The sequence below is a fragment of the Capsaspora owczarzaki genome (genome assembly GCF_000151315.2).
Source record: "Capsaspora owczarzaki ATCC 30864 unplaced genomic scaffold supercont2.5, whole genome shotgun sequence".
In the NCBI taxonomy this organism is placed as follows: Eukaryota; class Filasterea; order Ministeriida; family Capsasporidae; genus Capsaspora; species Capsaspora owczarzaki.
Window position 1 is genome coordinate 1,600,037 of NW_011887296.1, and position 22,215 is coordinate 1,622,251.

The 22,215-nt window shown below is 52.9% G+C and overlaps 7 protein-coding genes across 7 annotated transcripts; 6 read left to right on the forward strand and 1 right to left on the reverse strand.

The window, feature by feature from the left end:
* Window positions 1-380: 380 nt before the first annotated feature.
* Window positions 381-2,032, forward strand: CAOG_03919 (hypothetical protein). The gene is made up of 4 exons (XM_004363590.2): window positions 381-651; window positions 1,223-1,359; window positions 1,512-1,574; window positions 1,715-2,032. The coding sequence occupies exons 1-4, from the start codon at window positions 441-443 to the stop codon at window positions 1,772-1,774; spliced, it is 471 nt and encodes a 156-aa protein (XP_004363647.1). The 5' UTR covers window positions 381-440; the 3' UTR covers window positions 1,775-2,032.
* A 68-nt stretch (window positions 2,033-2,100) lies between these two features.
* On the forward strand, window positions 2,101-5,686 carry CAOG_03920 (hypothetical protein). The gene has a single exon (XM_004363591.2). It carries the CDS (start codon window positions 2,189-2,191, stop codon window positions 5,603-5,605), a length of 3,417 nt encoding a protein of 1,138 aa, XP_004363648.1. The 5' UTR covers window positions 2,101-2,188; the 3' UTR covers window positions 5,606-5,686.
* A 342-nt stretch (window positions 5,687-6,028) lies between these two features.
* CAOG_03921 (hypothetical protein) lies at window positions 6,029-8,364 on the forward strand. Its single transcript, XM_004363592.2, has 11 exons — window positions 6,029-6,067; window positions 6,344-6,470; window positions 6,664-6,778; window positions 6,909-7,010; window positions 7,120-7,184; window positions 7,259-7,318; window positions 7,406-7,447; window positions 7,522-7,703; window positions 7,783-7,911; window positions 8,030-8,066; window positions 8,161-8,364. The coding sequence occupies exons 1-11, from the start codon at window positions 6,042-6,044 to the stop codon at window positions 8,263-8,265; spliced, it is 990 nt and encodes a 329-aa protein (XP_004363649.2). The 5' UTR covers window positions 6,029-6,041; the 3' UTR covers window positions 8,266-8,364.
* A 638-nt stretch (window positions 8,365-9,002) lies between these two features.
* Window positions 9,003-11,486, forward strand: CAOG_03922 (hypothetical protein; the record flags this gene model as incomplete). Its single annotated transcript, XM_004363593.2, has 5 exons — window positions 9,003-9,358; window positions 9,464-9,483; window positions 9,863-10,191; window positions 10,291-10,436; window positions 10,526-11,486. 5 exons carry the CDS (start codon window positions 9,003-9,005, stop codon window positions 11,484-11,486), a joined length of 1,812 nt encoding a protein of 603 aa, XP_004363650.2.
* A 457-nt stretch (window positions 11,487-11,943) lies between these two features.
* CAOG_03923 (hypothetical protein) lies at window positions 11,944-14,105 on the reverse strand (the record flags this gene model as incomplete). Its single annotated transcript, XM_004363594.2, has 8 exons — window positions 11,944-13,062; window positions 13,149-13,223; window positions 13,304-13,387; window positions 13,466-13,549; window positions 13,611-13,694; window positions 13,756-13,839; window positions 13,901-13,984; window positions 14,047-14,105. The coding sequence occupies 8 exons, from the start codon at window positions 14,103-14,105 to the stop codon at window positions 12,939-12,941; spliced, it is 678 nt and encodes a 225-aa protein (XP_004363651.2). The 3' UTR covers window positions 11,944-12,938.
* Window positions 14,106-14,575: 470 nt separating this feature from the next.
* Window positions 14,576-16,725, forward strand: CAOG_03924 (vacuolar protein sorting-associated protein). Its single transcript, XM_004363595.2, has 4 exons — window positions 14,576-14,718; window positions 15,060-15,160; window positions 15,382-15,585; window positions 15,675-16,725. The coding sequence occupies exons 1-4, from the start codon at window positions 14,613-14,615 to the stop codon at window positions 16,548-16,550; spliced, it is 1,287 nt and encodes a 428-aa protein (XP_004363652.1). The 5' UTR covers window positions 14,576-14,612; the 3' UTR covers window positions 16,551-16,725.
* Window positions 16,726-16,749: 24 nt separating this feature from the next.
* Window positions 16,750-21,706, forward strand: CAOG_03925 (hypothetical protein). Its single transcript, XM_004363596.2, has 11 exons — window positions 16,750-16,925; window positions 17,141-17,269; window positions 17,558-17,691; window positions 17,786-17,934; window positions 18,036-18,141; window positions 18,262-18,385; window positions 18,503-19,484; window positions 19,609-19,800; window positions 19,868-20,044; window positions 20,159-20,507; window positions 20,609-21,706. The coding sequence occupies exons 1-11, from the start codon at window positions 16,861-16,863 to the stop codon at window positions 21,490-21,492; spliced, it is 3,291 nt and encodes a 1,096-aa protein (XP_004363653.2). The 5' UTR covers window positions 16,750-16,860; the 3' UTR covers window positions 21,493-21,706.
* Window positions 21,707-22,215: the final 509 nt, after the last annotated feature.

Here is a 22,215-nt window from a genome sequence, read left to right on the forward strand (position 1 = left end):
GCTCCCCTCCCCCTCCCCCTCCCTCTTCTTCTTGCATTCCTCCTATCATTCGTGGATGAAGGTAAGGTCAAAAGCGCGGCAAAGAAAATGCACCAGCCTTTGCCCGAAAATCCGTACTTTGTGCGCGAACGCAGAAGGCGCTGCCGATTCGATTTCGAGTGGTTGCATGATTTTTTCGAGCAATCGGTCTTGATGCACTTTACTGTATCATTGACGAAGCTTGGATGGATGGATGGATGGATGGATGGATGTGATTCAATCGTTCCCGTTCTCTCTCTCTCTCTCTCTCTCTCTCCCCAATCCAACGTCTTCCATTTTGCCATCATTTTTGTTTTCTTGTCCTTTTCATTCTTTTTATAATTATTCATTCACTGCTTATTATTCTTATTATTACTATTTTGTTTCTCAGATCATCATCCGAACACACTCAAAACCTGACAATGGCAGACGATGACGCTGACTTTCCCTCCTCGACGACGAACGCTGGACCAGCAGCAGCAGGGGCGACCTCTTCTTCCTCCTCCTCCTCCGCTGCTGCTGCTGCTGCCGCCAACCCCAACGCCGCTGCTGGTGCCGACGACGACAACGCGGGTGCTGCCCCTTCAGCGCCGTCGCCGTGGACGCTCCGCAAGCCGCCGACCAAGGACAAAGGTCCGTGCTGGTGTGCAATGGCGGCGCATTCAATAAAAGCGACGCGCTCCCTCAACCCCAACCCCCCAACCCCCAGCCCCTCAACAACAAAAACAACAGCTGAATGGTTTGTTGAATTCAATGCCAGCAGGGTTTCAGAAGTGTGGTCAGGGGGGTGGGGGAAGCCGGTCCATTCGTCTTTGCTCTTGGCCCCCTTGGCTTGGCTTGGGCAGATCGAACAGTCAGATTGGAAACCGAGGAGAAGGGTTGTTTCTGATTCAAAAGGGACAAGGTGTTTGAGTGTGTGATGGTGCTTCTGGTGGAGGGCAGAGACAGAGAGAGAGAGAGTGTGTGTGTGATGCACGGAACATTATTATCGGAGGTGTGGCTCTTAGAAAGCGGAAAAATTGAGCACCCACTTTGGAAAAAACGAGAGGTGGTTATTTTTTGGCAAATGGTGGAAAAACACGTTCTGAGCAGCCATGCTTGGAGTCTAACTGTTCTGAAAAGTGCCTGAGATTATCATCAAATGTGACAGCGCTGTTTTGTTTTTTGGTTTGACTCACTCTTGTATGCTTGCTGTTGGATTTAGTCATTGTTCAATTCCGAGCTGCAGGCAATGCGCCGCTGATGCGCCAGAAAAAGTTCAAAATCACAGCCAGCGAAAAGTTCCAGACGGTGATTGAGTTTTTGCGGAAACAGCTCAAGTTCAAGCCCACCGACCCGCTGGTACGTTTGCAGCGAGCGTGCTTGTCTGTCGATGGCGGTTGCAGGTTGAGGCTGAGCTCGCGGGCAGCGTGTCTGGTTGGGAGCAAACACGCCGAGATGGTCGTTTCTGGATTTGCTCACTTTGTTTTTGAAACTTTTTGTCTGGAATCCAGTTCTTGTATATTAACCAAGCGTTCTCGCCTGCACCTGACGAAATTGTGCGAAATTTGTATCAGGTACGCAGCAGTTGGGGGGGGGGTGGGGGTGTTTGTGTTTTTTTTTTTTTTTGCTTTTGGTAGCTTTGACTTTGCATCGAATGCTGACCCCGCTTGTTTTTTGTGTCGATGCTCTTTTGTTTGCCGACTCTCGCTGTTAGTGCTTTGAGATCAAGGGCCAACTCGATATTCAGTACGCGACAACGCCCGCATGGGGCTAAACCGAACAATCCGTGTCGATATCTCTTTCCGGGTTTGTCGTGATTGGTCTTCCATTTGCGTGTGTACACCGCCCCCCCCCGCCTCCGTCTTGCCTTTGTGTGCGTGTGTGTAATGTTGTGAATTTCGAGCTCTTGCATCATTGCTTCATAGGAGGAAATTGTCAAAGCCGACCACACAGGCAAACCCTGTGAATCTCGCTCTTTCTCAGAGTCGCTTCATTTCAATTCGATCTCTACATTATTGATTGGAACATGCAGAATCGTTAACTTGAGATGACGACTGTGAAATGTCAAAAAAAGGCAGAACAAGAAAGTGTTGGAAAGGAGCTGTTGAATGGTACCAAATCCTTCACTTTTCCAATGCACTTTTAGTTAGCTCACTCTATCTTTTTTTGCTTTTTGACCCATTTCCGAATGCCGCGCAACTCGTCTCGTGGCGGCGCACGCGGCCACAGTAGCCACGGCCAGTCGCACCACCGCCCGCAGCCCCATCGCCAGCAGTCGCCCAAGCAGCCACGCCGAGTCAACCACAATGACGATGATGGCAGTGACGAGGAGCGACTGCTGCCCGCGAGTGCGTTTGGCGCCAACTCTTCCCGCCAATTCCCCCAGCAGCAGCAGCAGCAACAGCAGCAGCAGCAGGGCCAGCGAGTGAGCGGATCGCCGCGTCAGCCGCATCATCATCAGCATCCACAGCAGCAGCAGCAGCAGCATCGTCAGCAGCACGGTGGCGGTCGCGGATCGCCGCACTACTCGGCCCCTGCGTCATCATCCTCGTCGCCCGGTCCGCCTGGTCCAGTCGTCTACGCGCACCTGTCGCCAGAGCACGCTGCAATGCGCAGTCTCAACCGCTATGGCATCCAGGTCGGGTCGCTGAGTGCGCCTGGACAGCCATCGCACACTGGCGCCGTGTTTCGTAATAGCGATCCAGTGATGACGTCCTCCTCCTCTTCCTCGTCCGCCTCACTATGTCGTAATCCAGCAAGGTCAAGCAAGCATGGCTCAGCAAGCAAGACAAACAGAAGGCAGCCCGCGCCGGTCGGGCATTTGTTCAGCTTTGAGTATGATCAGGCTTCAGAGACGACTGCTACTGCTCCCAACGGACCCGGCGAGGGAGGACGTCAAGGACCGCGCAATGCGACTCTGATGAGCAAGAATAGCGCAGTCGCAGCGAAACGGCAAGGCACAAAGACCAAAAAAGCCCAAGTCAAGGACGATGAGGACGACGAGGACGACGAGGACGACCAGGACGACCAGGCGATTGCCATGCTCGAGGATGAATTCACATTCGAGGCAGAGCTCAAGCGGGCTCGCGGTGGCGACCTGGATGAACCCTCTGGCAGCGAATCCGAATCCGACAGCGAGGACGACGACGACGAGAGCGATCTCAGCGACACCAATGTGGACGCAACCACAATGCACCCAGACGCGGATGTCGATGAGGACGACGTCGACGAAGACGAACTGGCCGCTTTGCATGCAGCCATGGCTGGGGATGGCACAGACTCGTCTGACGAAGATGACGGTGCGCATGGCCTTGGCTGGACGCCAGTTACAGCGAGCACCAACAGCCGCTCAGCCAAGAAGCTCAAGGTGGTCATGTCTCCCCGCGTATCTGATGGCTCGCTGCTTTCACCTTCAGCCATCATTGAGCCTGTGATTGATCGACCAAACAAGCACCAGCGACGAAAGGCTGCTCGGGAGGCTGCGGCCAACGGCACCAGTCCAACGGTGATTCGCATGAGCAGCAACACGGCCGGCACTCAGACCCTTGCTGGACCCTTCCATCGCCTGCAACCGACTGTTCAGCCACCGATGAGCAAGAGTTCCAGTTGGCAGCAGCAGCAGCAGCAAAGCAGCGACGACAGTAGTGAAAGCAGCGACAGCAGCGACGCAGACTCGGATGATGACCTGAACGCCGATGAACAAGCCGCTCTGCAAGACTACTATGACAACGTGAACAATGCTAGCTCCGACTCTGATGATGACGACGATGCCGGCCTTGCGCGACCCGGCCTTGGCCAAACCCAATCCACAACTCGAAGTGTTGTCCAGCGATTTGCAGCCGTCAAGCTGCACCCCAACTCTGGAAGGAGCGTGGAAGACGTGTTTCAGTACGCAGACGCGGCCTTGTACGACCGAAATGCACCCTCCGCTGCACGTCGGCAACAGCAAGCCATGGCGTCAGTCATTGCCAGCCTTCCTCCAGGCGTCTCGATGAACCACCAACGCATTAGCAAGCAGCAGCGAAAGCAACTGCGGCACGAGGCTCATCAGTTGCGGAAGCTGCAAAAGAAGCAGCAACTCGAGATGCAACGGCGACAATCCCCGTCCCAAGCCCAACAACAACGTGGGCAAAAGCGTCATTCCGACTCCCGCTCGCCGCGTGCTCCTGTCAGTGTCGATCATGTTGAGGCCGGCCGAAAAGCGCGATGGGTGACTTCCTCGACGACCATGATGCAAGACGATGCGCTTTTGCTCAAGCCTGTCGATGTTGCCAGCTCGCCTTCTCAACCCTTGCCGCCGAGCGACGTTCCGTCAAGTTCGGGTCGAGATTCGATTCCTACAATTGAACCCAGTGTTGCCGATGATGCTCCGCCAGAAAGTCTCTTCTTTATCGATACGCATGGCGACCAAGCGGACGAATTGTCCGATTCCAAGCTCATCACCCCTCAGCTCTTGCTCGACAAGCTGGGGAAGGTTGAGAGTGGCGACGATGAGAATGATGACGAGGACATTGACGAGGACATTGACGAGGACGATGGCGAGGACATTGACGAGGACGATGACGAGGACATTGACGAAGCTGACGACGATGACGACGACTTGGACGAGATCGATGAAGTCGATGAGGGCGTCGCTGCAGCCCTTCGAGACCTGGACTACTTTGCCGCCAACCCTCGCCATGCAGCTGCCACTTTTGCCAGTCCCACTTCCAGCCCATTGGGCGCAAAACCCTCATCCTTCTCAGAGGAAAAGCGCAACTTTTTGGACAACATCACCCGTGGCTCTCCGCGTGCGCCTTCTCCACGCGCCCCGCCGTCCCCTGCTGGCTCCATGATGAGCAATGACGAACTCATGGACGCCTCTTCTCACCGTGATGCGACCATCATTGACGGTGTTCTGAAGCGCTTGGTCGACTTTGTGCTCAACCCGGCCGTCGAGGAGCAACCTCTGGAGCCGATGAGCAAAAAGTACCGCGCCTTCGTGCACAAGCTGGGGCAAATGTTTGGCGTGATTACAGACAGCGCTGGCAACGGTGATCGTCGCCACCCCGTCCTCATCAAGACCGCGCACAGTATGCTGCCCAACCCCGCCAAAGTCAACAAGGTTGTTTCGACATTCTACAGGTATTCGCACCTGTTGGATGACGAGAGTAACGGCGAAGACTATCGAAGCATGCTTCGCTACGGTCGCAGCGGACCTCCTCCGTCGCGGGGAGGCGGCGGCTCGTCGCGCGGCGGCAAAGGCAGCTGGAGCGCTCCTGGCAGCAGCTATGGCAGTCCTCGCAGCAGTCCTGCGCCCCCCGGTCGTGGTGGCCGCGGCGGCCGTGGCGGTCGTGGAGGATCTGCGTCGCGCGACACGAGCCGGTTTGGATCACCCACCACCACCGATCGCGGAAGCTCCCCTGCCGGCAACGGGCGATCACGCGACGGCGATGTCGTTGGCGCGGAAGCCGAGCCCATCCCCGAGTCCAACATTGGCAGCAAGTTGTTGGCGAAAATGGGTTGGAAGCCCGGCAACAGTCTCGGCGTTGGCAACGCTGGCATTGTTCAGCCGATCGAAGCTGTGGTCAAGACCAAGCGGACTGGACTTGGCATGGATGTGTAAATCATTACATGCTCATTGCATTGCGTCTCTTTGGATGGACAATACATGCTATTTGTTGGTGAAAAGAAGACTCGGGTGGGCTTTTTTTTTTTTTTTTTTTTCATTGATTGGATGAGGTGTTCCGAAACACAAGGATGGAAGTATCTGGCACTTTGGTGCGTCCAGAGTGAAAGAGAGGGTGTGCGTATTGAGCAAGGGCAGATCGGGAAGGATGGTTGAGCATTGGCATGGTCACTGTGGTTCCCAAGTCGTTCGTTGGTTTTTTGTTGTTTTGTTTCACTCTCTAAAATTTCATGTTGCATGTCGTGGAATTGTTCGAACAACCCTCCCAACGTTGTTTCACTGGTTGAAAATGCGGTGCCCAGAATCTTGTTTGAAACGCCGACAAATCGCGGCTTTTTTGAAACCAGTCTTTTTGTTTCTACGTTGATTCGCAATGACAACCGTTGATACTTTGCCTCTGTCAGTTTCCACCGCTCCCCCTTCACCCACTGATAAGCATCCCACTTCTATAGCAGTTGATTGTTGCAGCTCATCCTCACTCCGGACGCCAAAAAGCGAGACAAATGGAGGAAGACGAGATGATGAATTTGGAACGGTTTCATTTTTTTTTTTCAAATTTTTGGCGCCATTTCGAATGCGGTGGATTTACAATGACGCTGGGGTTACTCGAGCCACCAAGTGAACTGGGCCGACAGTACACATACTTACATTGATTGAGTCATACCAATTGGGCAGGATTACGGCGGCTGTGGACGAGCTCAAGCGCGCCAAAGAGCCCCAGTACCACTTTCTCGACTTGCAGCACGCGCTGGTCGGAGCCGAAGCCGAGCAGACCGCCGCCGCTGATGTTCTTGTGTTCAAGGTGAGAGCGGCGAATTGCTTTGTGAAGCAAGGAAAGGCGTGCTGAAGCGCTGGCGAAGAGGCCAGGGTCCAATTGGGAAGTCCAACAATGGAGCTTGAGCCAAACGTTTTCACGACATGACGAGTGGTTGATCGCTCCCATGTCGTGTACTGTGACTTGCAAACTCACCTTGAATATGCGGCAAACGTGACAGGAAAACTTGTCCAAGCTCAAGTTTAACTTTATCGAGCTGGAAACCAAAAGCGCCTTCTTGATGCACGTTGGGCAGAACACTGCCTTCCCATCGTCCACTGAGCTGGCAGCAGAGGGTACAGGACAACGCTCGCTTTGTTGTTGCTCTTGCACAATTGGGTGACTGGGGAGAAGAGTCGCTGTGTGTGTACGCAAAACACGACACCCAGCCCTCTCAACTTTGGTTTGATTCTGGTTTGTGCACAGAGAGCAAAAAGTCTCAAGCACAGGCACATTACAAAAACCTCAAAAAGCAAGCATCTCAAGTGCGAACGGAGATTGCAGAGATCGCCAAGACGATTGATCGCGGTAAAGCTAGCAGTTTTCAATCTCGTTGTTTTTTTTTTTTGTTTTTGTTTTTTTCTTTCATCAACTGCAATGTATCGAGCTGGAAATTCACCATCACTCTGGTGGATAGAATTCACCGAGCTCCAAGGCAAACTCGCGGAACTGGCCGCCGTCATTTCCGAGCTGGAGCAAACAGTAAGCAAGCGTTTTCAGATGTTCGCGATGACGGCTTTGGTCCGTGTCTCACTTGCTTTGAAATTTTGTTTCAGCAACATGAATCACAGCAGCTGATTTCGCGGCAACCGCAGCCAATGATACTGGAAGGAAGGGTGAGGCTTTGGTTGGAACCCGTTGTATTTCTGGTGCTGCAGATGGTTTGGTTCTTTGTGTTTGGCTCACGCTGTGCAATGTTTCAGACGGTGAATGCAAACGAACTGGAGGCCATTGTTCAGCAACAGGTGAGGCTCTTTTCAAACTTGTTGTTTCTAGGATCGTTTGTGACGCACTCAACCAACAACAAACACTTTTGTAGCAAGAGCTGCTTGGCCAACTCGCCAGCGAGCGCGAGATGGTTGCCAAGCAAATTGCTGATCTGCAGCGTGCCAAGCATGCTCTTGAATCGGATCCGGAGAGTGTGCGCCAAGCGGCGGCGTCTGGTGCTAGTGGCATGGACCAGGCCGTCGAGCAAGCCCAGCTGGTTGAAATGCAAGCATGGTAAGACGTGCTAGGATTGCGCATGCCTTTGAGGTGTCCCTCCGCTGACGACTGCTGCTTTCTTTGCGACAATTCGCAGGTTTGTGTCCATGACGGCCGCTCTGGCCAAGCTCGGGGGTGTAGAGCTGTTGGACGTCCAGCCTCAGTCGATGACCATCCGCATTCTGTTGAACAACTCCAAGACTGTTGACATGTTCTTGCAATTCTCGTGAGTGTCGCGTTTGTTTTTGATGCAGATCTGATTTTTTTCTTTTGGGGGGGGGAAGGGCGGAGGGGTGTTAACCCGCGCAGGAATTGCTCAGTTTCAAAATTGTATTTGGCAACAGAAAACGATCGAGCGCAGTCAAGCTGGAAGCTGCTCAGGTATTGGGTTTTGTCACTGTTGCCTGTTGTGAGTGTTGACGCCTCGGATACTAACCGTGCGCCTGTTGCTTGCTCTGCGAATGTGTGTTCCCAGCTCATGTCGAGCAATACCTCTGTGGCAGATTTGGTGGAGCAAGCGGTGATTTTGAACGATGTGCCCTTCTTGATTTCAGAGCTCAGACATCGTCTGTCACGTTAGTCGCTCTGCCTGGCCGATGGCCTTTTTTGGTTGTGTCGTTGTTTCTGTAAATTTCTCAAACAGTGACGAAGAACGTGTGCCTTTGGTATGCGTTATGACGATATTCAACTGTCTCATATCCGACGTTCTTATTCGAAGCGATGGGAAAAAAAAAAAAAAAAAAAAAAAAAAAAAGGCAGCGTTGGCGGGGTGGAACCCCGTCGTCGATTCCAACGCCTCCCAGCGTCCTGCACAAAGGTTCAATCTCCACATTGCATGAAATGAGCAAGGTGAATCGTGGGTGCGCGAACAGACAAGTTGAAGGGGCTGACTTGCGTTCGCCTCCACAACCAGCTGGTGCTTGCTTTCTTGAATCCAGACTTTCTGAACGCTGCAGCACCAGCAGAGCGATTCCGAGTGCGTCTGTCATGATTCCAACACATCATCATCGCGACTTTACGACAGGGCTACTGATGGATCCGGACCGGAGGCGCGGGGAAAGGGAGGCTGCTGCCCAGGAACCAAAGACGGGCGGCCGAGTGGGTTTTGGCGCGCGACTGCCGAGACTCTTCACTCGCAAAACGTCCCCGTACAAGCGGTAAAACGCGGGAAATCGAGACCTCGGACACGCTCCAATGCAGTCCCATCCCCCAGCGATTTGAAATGGACCACCACGGCCCGTGGAAGGCGACTTTAATAAGGCACATTTTGTTTTCGCTGTCCAAATCTGGTGAAACCAGTCTTCATTTTGTTTCGAGATGGCGGAGCTGCAGGCGATGCAGGCCTTAACCCTCGACCCTGTGCAAGCAGCGCTGATCACAGCGATGAACACAGCGATTGCGGACAAGAATACGGCAATTGCGGAGAAGCAGGCGGCGATTGCGGAGAAGCAGGCGGCGGTCGACCAGGCGAAGGCAAAAAAGAAGGCTGCGAAGGAAAAAGCGAAGGCGGCGAAGGCGGAGGTCGACCAGGCGATTGCAGACAAGAACGCGGCAATTGCGGACAAGCAGGCGGAAGTCGACCAGGCGAAGGCAGACAAGAACGCGGCAATTGCGGAGAAGAAGGTGGCGGTCGATCAGGCGGGTGGATGGCATTTACCACCAAATTCGTATTTGTAAGCGAGCCGTTGTTTGACGTACCGTGCTGCTGAGCCCTTGTAAGCCAGCCGTTGTTTGACGTACCGTGCTGCTCTGAGCCCGAAAACTTGGCTGACACGCAGTGTGACTGCTCTTTTGCTCGGTAGTGTCCTTCATCGGGTCGAACACAAATGAAGAGCTTGCCAAACGGCTTGTTTCGCACGCTCCCCCAACTTGGAAAGCCAAACTGAACTTTCCCATGCCAAACGTGAACCAGCATGAGTTGGCGCTTCCAGCGGAGTTGATTAATTTTTCTCCGAACGTGAAGGAAGAGGCTCTCTATCAGCCCATCGCAGAATTCTGCCAGAAAATATGCGACCTGGTTGGCTCTCCGATCGACTTCCGTCCCACCCCTCAGGGGTTGTTCGGTCCTGATCTCGTTGCGCATGCCAATTTCAATGGACAAAAGTCTAATCGATGCAGTTCTCCGCCCGCCCCAGCTGCAGAATCACAACAGCGTCGTTCCCCCCGTCTGTCTGCAGCTGCCGCGGCGAATGTGGCTAGCCCACCCAGTTCTGTGTCCATTGGCACTGACCCCGCTCGTCGCAGCGCCATTGGTAGCCTGATCATGGTCCAAGTCAAATCGAGCGACTCTCACCATCACGAAGCTTGTTTGCAACTCGCAAGTTATCTGCTTTACTATCGTCTGCAGTTCAACGACACACAGATTCCGGCCAGTGTTCAATCGTGGCCAGCATGTCTTTACGGCATGGCCTGGCTCGGCTGCAATGTCTATGTCGTCCGAGTCGATCTGAAGCTGGATGGCAAGCTCATTCAACCTGCGATCACTTTTTGTCATACTGAACCAGCGGTAGCAGTTCTATTCCTCTTGAGAACTTCCATCATCAACGACATGTCGGAGCGATCATTGGTTGGCGATTTTGATTGGAGGTACAATTTCAAGTTTTAGAGTCCTCCAGGGCGGACAGCCACCCACCCAGCGGACAGGCCCCACCCGGCAATGATGCAACCACACAACACGACCCTGGAGCCGGCTATGGTACCTCCACCGATGGAGGGACTGCAGGCCAGGCCGACTCCCTTGTTCTCAATTTGGTAAAGTTCGGTTTGGTGTCTCGGGTGCTGCTTGTGCAACTCTTGTCTCAACGTCTTTTTCTGCTCGTGTCATACTGTACATTGTTCAGGCAACTGGACCGCAACCTCTGCTCGATGTTTCATCGCTCTTTCATGCTCACCGCCAAGCTCCGCCTGAACTCGAGCGAGGAACTCACCAACGTGGTGGTCAAGGCTGCAGCCGCATCTGACACGGCGCTCACAGAACAGCTGGCGCGGGAGGGCATGGCGCTAGCCCGCCTCAACCGCGACCGAATGGCGGCTTCAGCTCATCGCATTCCCGAGCTGCTAGCTTTCTGCACTGCCGATTTCGACGGAGAGCCTGGACTGGCGTTGGTCACGGGCCTCATTTCTGGCACGAGCATTGACTGGAAGCAACATCAACCACATGCGGCAAGCATCGCCTTGCAAGTTTGTGACACGCTTCGCTGGATTCATGCGCAAGGTGTGGTGCACGGCGATATTCATCGTGGAAACTTGCTGGTCACCGAGACGAAATTGCCACCGACGCCACCGGCCTCACCGCCCAAAAGCGCCCTCGAGCCGCCGTCGAAAGGCGCTGTCGAGTTGCCACCTCATTCGATTGCGTTGGTCGATTTTGGGCTTTCTTGCTTCCTTCCAGATGTGACGCGCGAGCATGTGCAAGCAGCACTCTTGGCGGCGCCGGTGACTGCCGCAGCTGCTCAGGAGCTCCAACCATGGCTCGATCGCGTCGAACACAACGCGTGGGAGATGTGGCCAAACCATTTTTACGACATTGCGAGCTTCGAGGAGGTCGCTACTCCGCAAGCCGACTTTCTCGGTCTCGGCTTGCTTGCTGTGTCGCTGGAGGTAGGCGGCACAAAGGTCCTGCAGCAGCATCTTCATCTGGACGACTCCGCCGCTTTGTCTTATTCGGCTCGGACTCTGAAGCGCCACCTGTTGCGTGATCAAGACGGTCTACTCTCCCAGCTGCTCGCGCAGAGCCCTACAACGTTGCTCGAGGTGCAGAAGATAGTTGAGCTTGCAGATCAACCCCAACCTCTCCTTTAGTCGTATTTGTTCCAAAGTGAAATTTGCAAATTCAGAAGAGATTAATTCACAACTCAATCCTTCCAGTACAAATGGCTGGCCAAAGTAATGCACTGGAAGAGAGACGCACAACCTTGTACTAGATCTTTCAGCAGTCCGTGACAGAGAAGCACCGGAAGAAAGTAGGTCGTTCAAATTTCAAAACCGACCGCCGGAAAGGCCGGACGCGCTTTTCCGCTCTCTGATTTGTCGAATTCGAACGCAACTACTCTGTATTGCAAGTCCCAAACCACAATAGGACAATTTCAACAACAACACACACAACAACAAAAACCCATGAGAACCGAGGCAACAAGTGACCTGGCGTTCATTCAAAAATGTAGGAACATGGATTTTTATGCAGCAGTACAGTACAGTACACTCTGATACCGCAGAGTCCAGTGGAGCAACAAGACGACCAAAGGATGGATGATTGTCTTCAAAGGTCCAATGAAGCAATGAGGCGACCAAAGGATGGGCGATCGTCAGCAATATCATCAAGACACTCGAGTGCGAGAGTGACAACCTCGCTGATGCTTTGGCGCTCGGCTTCGGTTGGTTTCAAGGCCGGGTCCTGCATGTCAAGGAATTTCTGATTTTTAACAGCCTTTCGCGTCTCTCCTTTCAGGCGGTTGCCAGGCTTGAGTGCAGTCAGCAATTCCAGCAGAATCATGCCAAAGGCATACACATCCGTCTTGGGAGTCATGCGGCCTTCCTCCAAGAACTCAGGACACATGTACGCCAAGGTACCTTGAACGTTCTGTGTGCGAAGGTAGCTCTTTTCATCGAGGTGTAGGGCAGCACGAACCAAGCCAAAATCAGACACTTTCGCATTAAGGTATGCGTCTAGCAGAACATTGTCCGTCTTGAGGTCGAGGTGGAACAGAACATGATCAGGGAAGGCGGTTTGGACATAGTGCATGCCGCGGGAGACATCGGCAGCAATGCGGTGGCGTTGCGACCAGGTCAGCGGAGGCCTATCATTCTTGAGGCTGAGACGATCACGAACAGAACCGTTTGGCATGAACTCGTACACCAAGCATCGCTCATCGCCTTGCTCAGCATACGACAGAATAGCAATAATGTTTGCGTGGCGGAATTTCGACAAAGAGTCCAGTTCAGATTTGAACTCGGCAGCGCCCTGCTTGGATTCGGCGGACAGCTTTTTGATGGCAACACGAGTGCCAGGCATAATGGCAGAGTACACGCGACCAAAAGTGAATCGGCAGCAAAATTGTTCGTCGCGGTGACAAGAGTTGCGAGAGAAACTGGCGGGATTGGTCCGTCAAAGTTCGATGAGTCAAAGTTCGATGAGGATCCAACGGGGGGTTCGTTGCGCTCAAATACGTCAATTCGATCAAGAGCTGACTTCAGATCGGAGGTCTTTGGTCGCGAGCTCCTGGTCTTTGGTCGCGAGCTCCTGCTTGTTGGCCGCTAGCTCCTGGTCTTTGGCAGCCAGTTTGGAGCTTGGGCAGCCAGTTTGGAGCGCAATTGCTGAACCTCAGCTACAATCTGAGCCAAGTCGGCAGACGACGGTGCACGCTGGTTGTCAAGGTCTCTGTTCGGAAACCCCAATTTTGCCAAATCAGGTGAGTGGCTTGTTGTTCGGACGTTGCTGAGTCCAATAATCACACAGAGTCTTACTCCAATTTACAAACGGTATTGCCTGTTTCGTTGAGTGCAGTGATTCCAGTGTTGGTCAAGAAGTTCTGGGACAAACTGATGTTGTCAATTACAGCGTCAGATTGGAGCATGAGGTCTAACGACTTTCAGAGCAACTTAAAGCGATCAATATTTACTAAAGGCTAGTCAGCGTCTTGTTCACTTTGAGCGCTTCGGCAATCGCCTGTCCTCCCACATCGGTCATCTGATTGCTATCCAGACTGCTCCATTCCCTTCATCGGTGAGTTCTCTTCATACCTTCTGCTGAATTACCCACTTAAACAAGTGAGATGACCTACTAGAGCTCGGTCAGCGTCGTGTTCACTTTGAGTGCTTCAGTCATCGCCTGCGCTCCAGTATCGCCTATCTGATTGACATCCAGACTGCTCCATTCCCTCCATCAGTGAGCACTCTAAATGCATCAGTAGCTCTGAGATGCCTTACTAGAGCACGGTCAGCGTCGTGTTCACTTTGAGCGCTTCAGCAATCGCCCGCGCTCCAGCATCTCCTATCTGATTGCCACCCAGACTGCTCCATTCCCTCCATCAGTGAGCCCCTCATATGCATCAGTAGCTCTGAGATGCCTTACGAGAGCGAAGTCAGCGTCGTGTTCACTTTGAGTGTCTTAGCAATCGCCTGTGCTCCAGCATCGCCAATCTGGTTGTTATCCAGACTGCTCCATTCCCTCCATCAGTGAGTCCCTCATATGCATCAGTAGCTCTGAGATGCCTTACTATAGCTTCGTCAGCGTCGTGTTCACTTTGAGTGTTTCAGCAATCGCCCGCGCTTCAGCATCGCCAATCTGATTCTGTTGCAGACTGTCCTCCGCTTCGTTAGCACACGCGATCGCACTGTTGCAATAGATTCGGCTTTTTCTTACCCGAGCTCTCCACTCGCATTCTTGACTTTATCATACAACTCGCGCTGTTTCTGATTCATACTCTCATACGACAGCATTTTCGAAGATTGAACTGGAAGTAGACTGCGCTTTGAGCAGTTCTAAATCTATCGTCCATACGCAATAGTGCAGGGATTCTGTATGGAACTGTATTGGAGGATGTCTCTGTTGCAGTGTAGCACAACAGGGACCAGTTGAACGAATGCTGCGGCACACAGCAAAAGCAAGCTCTGATCGCTGTCGTCACTCACACAAGCCAGGCAACAGCTGCAACACCATAGAAGTAGTTGGGCCTTGCTTGAGCTGCAGCACAGTGCAGCAGATCGAGGAGCGATTTGTGTGCTCGACATTTCTCAGAACCGTTCCAAAATCAACCGAACTTTACCCAACTCTCATTTTTACTCAGTCCACCCCATGCCCATTCTTTGCAGCACTGTTTGGTCATGTTCCACAGTTCCCACATTTACCATTATCCGAATATTCGCATCTGCTCAGAAACGCTCAGTCTGCCTTTTTGTTTCCTCTCTCCCTCTCTCTCTCTCTGTGCAATGTCGTCCAAGCTTCCGCCGACGCCGCTGATGCTCAAAGGCCTCGTGCCGTACCTCCAGCGTGCCGACGAGTTTGACAAGCACGATCCAGTCACTGCGTACTACTGTGCGTCACCTTCTCGATGATAGAGAAAACTGGTGACGAAGGACTCGTTCGCCCTTCTGTGACCTGACCTGACTCGACTTCCGACGTTTTGGCGTTTCAGTGACAAAAGCTTTTGAATGCGTTGACTTTTGAGAATTGGGGAAAACGCGAGGATAGAGGGGAGGGGAGAACACCAAAACGCAGCGAACGTTGGGCAAAGTGGAAGGAGGTTTAGTTGCGCATTCATACGCAGCTGCACTACCAGCCAGTCTGCGTTTCCTATACTCTCGCTCTTACCCACTCACTCACTAACTTGCCTCATTCTCTCATTCTGCTTCTCTCTCCTTCTCTCTCCTTCACAGGCCGGTTCTATGCTGCCCAGAACGCGCTCAAGGATCCCGAGGCCAGCAAGGACAAGCAGTGCCGCGCCTTCCTCATCGCGCTCATGGATAAACTAGAAGCTGTATGGCAACACAAAGTGAAGAAAACGATACGGATGCGCGCGAATTTTAGTGAATTTTCGTATCCCTGAAACTGAGCTTTCGTTCGTTCTGGGATACGGAAATCCTCACTAGTTTTTTTTTTTCCTTTTCGACGTAATCGTCGCTCTGCTCAATTTTTTTTTTTACTTTTCTTCATCGTAAATATTCTCACTATTATGATTCCGACTCATTCCCACAACAGGACAAACGCTCACTGAGCAACCTCGAAGCCATCCGGAATGATGTCGTTGCGGCTGCACACCTCGAGGACTTTGCCCTAAAACTGTTTGACTTTTCGGACAACGAGGATCGAGAGGGCCGCGCCAACAAGAAGGTCGCGAGGTCGTTCTATGCTGCGTCCATCGTGTTTGATGTGCTCAAGTCCTTTGGAGAGATGGATACAGAGGTAACAACCCCAAAGCACGACGAGGATGACTTTTTGTTTGTTTTTTGGAAAGACGGTTTTCACGATTTGCTTTTGTATCCCTTGCGCAGATTGCCGAAAAGCACAAGTACGCAAAGTTCAAGGCAGTGTACATAACAAAGTGCCTCAAGAACGGAGAAGTACCGATCCCAGGCCCGCCGACCGGAGAGGACGCGGTTGGCGGCGACGATGCTGATTTCGGCCAGCAATCGCAACCCCCACCGGCGCAATCGCAGCAGTTTTACGACTCTAGCAGTACCCCTCCATCATACGGGGCAGACGGAGGTGCTCCCCAGCAACAGCCGTCGTTTGGCGGTGCCAGACCACCAGGCGCCTTCCCCGTGCTCCCACTCACAGATGTCCCATCATCGCCAGCAGGGCCGGCCTATCCGCCCCGTGGTGCCTCGCTTGGCGATGTCCCCGTGCCACCCGTCAACAATCCTTACGGTAGTATCAGCAATTTTAACAGTGCTCCTGGTGGCGGCAACATGTACAATCCAGCGATGGGTATGGGCAACGGTCCAGCCGCTGGTGGCTACCCCGGCCCTCCTTCACAGCAGCAACACCAACAGCCTCCTCTCCCTCCGTCGTATCCACCCAATCCAAGCCACTTCCCAAGCGTTCCTGGTGCAGGCGGCAAGGGTCCGACATCCGGCAACTCTGCTCCGCAGCAGCCTCCAGCAGCACCCACGCCAGCAGCACCTCGCCCAATGGCACACGTGCCTAACGCGCCGTCGCCTGCCCCCGCAAACATACCCTCTGCCGCCGCTCAGGGCATGAATGCGCTTGGAAATCTCCAACCCCGCCCAAGCATTTCGCTTGACGACTTTGCCATGGCTGCCAAGCACGCCAAGTTTGCCATCAGCGCTCTCCAATACGAAGACGTGACGACAGCCATCACCAATCTGCAAAACGCCCTTGCCCTTATCTCTGTCGCACGTCGATGATTTTTTTGGTTGTAGTTTTGGTTGGTTTGGTTGTTTTTGTGTTTTTGTGTGGTTTGATTTTTCTTAGTGGTCCAGTCCAAGTAGAAATTGTTTAGAGTTGGCAAATTGTTGTCATCCCTGGCATTCGCACGACTCAACTTGAATTGCTTTATCGCTCGAGTTCTATTCTCAGCAATTCTCAGCCATTTTGAATGGTCTCCCTCCACTCCTTCCTTCCTCTACAACCTCATCCATCTCACTCTCCATATATTTCGCTTCATCTCATTCATCCATTCACTCTTTTTTTCTTCTTCTTTCTTCTGTCTACACAATGTTTGCTCGCTTTTCAGAGGCGTTGCTCAAGCCAAAGCAAAAGTTCTCTCTCGATCACCTCAAGTAAGCTCAAACCCCCTCCCCCAATCGACGTTGTTGACGACTTCCACTCTATGCTGGCCCATGTCCCTCTGTGCACTGCGCTGCGCTGTGCTGCGCTGTGCTGTGTTGTTTAGCAAGGCTTTGAAGGCCAACAACGTCCTTGTTTCCTATCTCACTCACTCACTCTCACTCACTCACTCTCACTCTCACTCACTCACTCTCGCTGTTTTCATTAGGTATCTTTATACGGTGCTCGCCAAGAATGCAAAAGTCACCGAGCAGAACAAGTCGCTCGTCGTCGAGACGCTCCGCTCAATGGCAGAAATCCTCATCTGGGGCGACCAGAACGACAATCGCGTGTTCGAGTAAGCTGCAAACGCAACAACGATGAGAAGAAAACAAGGAGAAGCAGAAACAAGGAAGATGGATTGCGGTTTGGAGACAGGCGGAGGGGGGGACGTTGCTTTGACAGGGTTGCTTTTGTATGGGATTTGCATTGGGGGAACTTTTTTGGGTTGTACAATCCTGGTGATCCGGTGACTAGATACAATCCTCGCAACCACTCACTCACTCACTTTTTGATATTTCATTTGCGTTTGGTTGCTGATCTTGATTTTTTTTTTTTTTTTTTTTTTTTGCAAACCCGAAATCAGCTTCTTCCTCGAAAAGAACATCTTGTCCTTCTTTCTGAAGATTCTCGCGCAGAATACGGGCAGATACGTCAAGGTGCAGTTGCTGCAGACACTGAGCATATTATTCGAGAACATTAGCAACGAGACGTCCATTTGTGAGTGATAAAGCCATCCAAAGGAGAAAATAGCCTTGATTTCTCTGTGCTCATCGACTCACCACCACCCCCTCCGGCTCCCTTGTTCGCTCAGACTACCTCCTGTCCAACAACCACATCAACGCCATCATTGTGCACAAGTTTGACTTTTCGGACGAGGAGGTTTTGGCGTACTACATTTCGTTTTTGAAAACGCTTTCGCTGAAGCTCAACACGCACACAATCCACTTTTTCTTCAACGAGGTACGCGTTTTTTTTCGTTTCTCTGCGTTCGTCGAGAGCTACTGTGTCCCTCGTCCATGTGCATCGTTGACTGACTTTCGCGTCGTTCGCCGTCTGGTTAGCATTTGCACGACTTTCCCCTTTACACTGAAGCGATCAAATTCTTCAACCATCACGAAAGCATGGTTCGCATCGCTGTGCGCACTCTGACCCTGAACGTCTATCGCGGTATGAAGTGAAGTTTGGTCGCCTGTTGGCATGTTTTTCTCGTTCGACGCTGACTTGTGCCGTTTTTTTTTTTTTTTTTTTTTTGTTTTTTTTTTTTTTGTGTGCACGTTTCTCCTCCAGTTCCGGATAACCACATGCTGACCTTTATTTTAAACAAGACGACCGTGCCGTATCTCTCGAATCTTGTTTGGTTTATCGGCAACCAAAGCATCGAGTTGGACGAGTGTGTTCGAAATGACGCAGAGTACGTTTCGCATTTTTGGCTTTTTTTTTTGTTAATTGTGTCGCTTTGACGCTGTTCATTTTGTGCTGAACGGGGAACCTGACCCACTTTTTTCTTCTTTTCCCTCCCCTTCTCCAGCCATCTTCGACGAGGCCGATTGAACGATCTGGTGGCAGAACACTTGGACCACTTGCACTATCTCAACGACATCCAGCATTTGAGCATTGAGCGCCTCAACCAGGTCCTCACAGACCACTTGCTCAACAAACTCTTCTTCCCATTGTACATTTCCAATTTCCAACGAGGCGACTCCTCCAGAAATAAGGCTGGCCGGTTGGCGAACGGACAGCCAGTGCTCTGCGGCTTGGTGTCGCTGTTTTTGCTGGCGCAAGTGCTGCAAATCTTCGACTCGAGCCCGTTGGCCTCGGCGCTGGCCGCCGAAGTACTCCGCGGCAACTGCGATGTCGGGCGCTGGGAGCGCCAGCAGCAGGATTTGTTCCGCGAGATGCATCCCATCACCGGCGCTTTGGCGACCTCAAACCGCGACTTTACCCCACCAGAAATTCCCATCATGCGCATCCGCGAGGCTCTTGGTGCCCAGCATGATCAAGAGCTGGCGGCGCGCGCCGGCACTGGCTTGGACGCTGCCAGCGAAGCATCCAACACTTCGTCCTCGTCGCTCACCAACTCGAACATGAAGCGGCTCTCGTCCTTGTCGATGGTCACAACCACCTCTACGTCGTCCGCCACGACGGGTACCTCTGCAGATGCAGCCATGCCTCCCATCCGGGAACAAGGAAGCGATCCTGAAGGCGATGTGTCCGCTTTGACACCTGCGGCTGACACCAGCGCGGCAGACAGCTCAGACCATGCTGCTGCTGCAAGCGATGCCGCGCCTGTGACTTCTGCTTCGATGAGCGAGAATCCAGAGTCAATCGTCAGCTTTTCAGGCCCTCCGAAACAGCTGCTCGATTATCTTGTTTGCGACGAAAACGACTTGACTGCCCTGCCCGCCCTGTGTGTGCTTTTCGCCATTGTCAAGAGTGGCCACGTTCAAAAGCGTGTCATGGAGCTTGCGGGCGTCTATCCTCAGCGTTTCAAGAAGGCCAAGATGTTGCTGGTGAGGGCTTGGTTTTTGTTTCTGTTTTTCGTTGTTCTGGTTGGGTCTTGGGATCGCGTCGTGGGACTCACCTGGGTTTCATCTCTTGTTGTTGCTGCTGCTGCTGCTGCTGCTGCTGCTGCAGGACGAACTCACATCCGGACCGTTCACTCCTTCGGGATTGGCGTTCGGCAGCGAGGAAGGGTCACCTCTGGCCGGTTCGCCAGATCCAGTCGCGGGCGCTGCTGCACCCAACCTGCCTTCCGGATCCAGCAACGACGACACCTTGAGCACCATCACTGGCGAAAGCAACGTCGAAGACGACGACCCCACACGAGCAAGTCACTATTCAAATGCTTCTGACCGTGTCGTTTGTTGCTGACACATCTCTCTTGCTGCTACAGACAACCTACAACGCAACCGTGATTGAGCGACTCTTTAGCATCATGTACGCCAGCTTGAACATTGACAGCCAGATTCGGCTGGTAACCTTGGAGTTGGCCATCATGCTGCTCCAAGAACTGGTGTTCTTCAAGGGCGCATCGCCATGCTTGACAGACGAGCACTTTGGACTTCTCGCTGTAAGCCAAGCCATTCCACATTCATTATGGTGGAAGGGGGGGGAGTGTTGGATCTTTTTTCACTCAAAATGTGTTAATCCTCTGTGTGGAAAATTCTTTGAACTGCTCCTTCAGGACATTGAGCTGGTCAGCACTGAGCGCCTCCGCGCATGCTATTCCGGCTCTGCGAGCAACGACATCTTTTTGGACATGTTCGAGGACGAGTACCGGACGCTGCGACCGCTCCATTTCGAGTCCCTCATGATGGACGCCTCCATTTTGTTGCCACCAACAACCACCCCATTAACCGGCATTGAATTCTCCAAGCGTCTGCCCTGCGGCGAAGTCGAAAAGACACGCCGTGCCATCCGTGTCTTCCTCTTTATTCGGCAATTGCGGACAACGCTCAAGCGCGAGAAGGATCCGGAACTTCCGCTCTCCGAGCAGCAAGAGCCTGTCAAGATTGACGATGCTCTTGACTTGAGTAAGAGGCGTTTTTGTTTTGGTCGACACTTGTTTGGACGTGAACCACTCAGCTGTCTGAACGCCGCTTCTTTCGTTGTATACTCGTTCATCTACAAACAGACAACAGCGATCTGATTGCTTGCAAGGTCGTGGATCGGACACGCGCAGCCCAGCAGGCGGCACAGGCACACATTGTCAAACCTACAGGAGTGCCGAACGCTGCAATGGCGGCGGTGGCTCGCTTTTTGGTGGTCGACCAAAACCGCCTGATTCTCGTCGAGCCAGACCACACTCGGCTCGGCTGGGGCGTTGTGCGCTTTGTGGCGTCTCTGCAGAGCGTGGAGACGGCGTTTGACAAGACGGATTCGCGCGTGCTGCACATCACGGTTCTCAACAACCTCCGCCCGTGGGCAGCCAACGGACCCACCACGGTCAGCTCGCTCAAGTGGAGCGGCAGCCTCATTTTCGACGACCACATTCGGTGCCTGGCGGCCAAGCAGCAGCATTTGGACAAGAGCAAGAGCGAGTTGCGGCTTCGCAAGCTCACCAAAGTTGCCAACATGCTGGGCGTGCCTGTCCCCGTGCTCTCGCCGTTGTCGGCGGCCCATTCGCAGACGCAGCTCCCCGCGCAGTCGCCCCTCGTGCAGCACCATCCCTCGTCACTGGCCTCTCCTGCGCAGGGCGGCTTGCAGCCGCAGTTGTCGCTGAATTTCGGTCCGACCATGTCCAAGTCCCCTTCGTTGCCGCAAGTGTCGTCCAACGTGGCCACGCCTTTGGAGGTGGCGAACAATGCTGATGCGCAGCATCGACTTCAGCAGCAGCAGCAGCAACAGCAACAGCAGCAGCAGCAACAGCAACAGCAGCAGCAGCAACAGCAACAGGCCGCGGTGGTTACCCATGTCTCCCAACCGCAGCGCCTTCTTGATGACGATGCCGCTGCCATGTCTACGCCAGTCAGCTCTGTCGCGACCTCCGATCCGCTGACAGACGCCCTGGACGATTGAAGCAAGGGTCGGATTTGTTGATAGTAGTTGATAGCGAGCAAATGGATTATCGGCGCGATGCAAAGAGAAATTGTATCGCTTGCATTTTACAGTTTATTCCAAATTTCCAAAATTGTATGCAAGCTTCTAAGCAAGACGTGCAAATTCTGAATATATCGGGACAAAGGTCGGCGGTCATGCTACGACCTGCCAATCAACTTCCAAACAAAGAAGGCTGAAAAAATCGCACCAATCCAAGAGCTGCGTTGATGCACATGAAAGAACCGGAAGTGTGGAGGCAAAACCCAGACCCTCCGTCGCTTGAACCAAAAGCTCGCCCCGCACTGAACATCCGAATACTGTCCAGCGCGTCGACTGTGCGTGTCACAGAGCAGCTGTTTGCACAAGAACAAAAAAAAAAAAAAGTTCAAAAAAAAATTAAAAAAAAAAAAAAAGACCACAAAAGTCATGCTCTTCCATCCCCATCCCTCACTGGGCTGTATGCAGCAGTCAACCGACACTTGCGCATTCGCTTCCATGCGCTTCCCATCCCAGCCACAACTCCAAGTCAATGTCCTTCATCTTCCCACGGATGGGAGCGCAGAGTCGACATGTGCATCAGCCACATCGAAATCGGCCAATGGCGTTGCTGGGCTGGTGCACGACCTTCTCACCCGTGCAACTTTCCATCTCATTTCCCACGGACTGCGGTCAATGAGTCCAATCAATGGATGGGCTTTATAA

What these genes read in the sequence shown, in the direction of transcription:
- CAOG_03921 (XM_004363592.2), top strand. Translation starts at nt 6,042, where the DNA reads ATGACAACCGTTGATACTTTGCCTCT. An exon ending in ACCGTTGATACTTTGCCTCT is followed by an intron (nt 6,068 to 6,343) that starts GTCAGTTTCCAC and finishes CCAATTGGGCAG; the next exon opens with GATTACGGCGGCTGTGGACG. An exon ending in TCAAGCTGGAAGCTGCTCAG is followed by an intron (nt 8,067 to 8,160) that starts GTATTGGGTTTT and finishes GTGTGTTCCCAG; the next exon opens with CTCATGTCGAGCAATACCTC.
- CAOG_03925 (XM_004363596.2), top strand. Translation starts at nt 16,861, where the DNA reads ATGTTTGCTCGCTTTTCAGAGGCGTTGCTCAAGCCAAAGCAAAAGTTC. An exon ending in TTCTCTCTCGATCACCTCAA is followed by an intron (nt 16,926 to 17,140) that starts GTAAGCTCAAAC and finishes TGTTTTCATTAG; the next exon opens with GTATCTTTATACGGTGCTCG. An exon ending in TCCACTTTTTCTTCAACGAG is followed by an intron (nt 17,935 to 18,035) that starts GTACGCGTTTTT and finishes CCGTCTGGTTAG; the next exon opens with CATTTGCACGACTTTCCCCT.
- CAOG_03924 (XM_004363595.2), top strand. Translation starts at nt 14,613, where the DNA reads ATGTCGTCCAAGCTTCCGCCGACGCCGCTGATGCTCAAAGGCCTCGTG. An exon ending in TCATGGATAAACTAGAAGCT is followed by an intron (nt 15,161 to 15,381) that starts GTATGGCAACAC and finishes TTCCCACAACAG; the next exon opens with GACAAACGCTCACTGAGCAA. An exon ending in TTGGAGAGATGGATACAGAG is followed by an intron (nt 15,586 to 15,674) that starts GTAACAACCCCA and finishes TCCCTTGCGCAG; the next exon opens with ATTGCCGAAAAGCACAAGTA.
- CAOG_03919 (XM_004363590.2), top strand. Translation starts at nt 441, where the DNA reads ATGGCAGACGATGACGCTGACTTTCCCTCCTCGACGACGAACGCTGGA. An exon ending in GCCGCCGACCAAGGACAAAG is followed by an intron (nt 652 to 1,222) that starts GTCCGTGCTGGT and finishes TGTTGGATTTAG; the next exon opens with TCATTGTTCAATTCCGAGCT. An exon ending in TCAAGCCCACCGACCCGCTG is followed by an intron (nt 1,360 to 1,511) that starts GTACGTTTGCAG and finishes TCTGGAATCCAG; the next exon opens with TTCTTGTATATTAACCAAGC.
- CAOG_03920 (XM_004363591.2), top strand. Translation starts at nt 2,189, where the DNA reads ATGCCGCGCAACTCGTCTCGTGGCGGCGCACGCGGCCACAGTAGCCAC.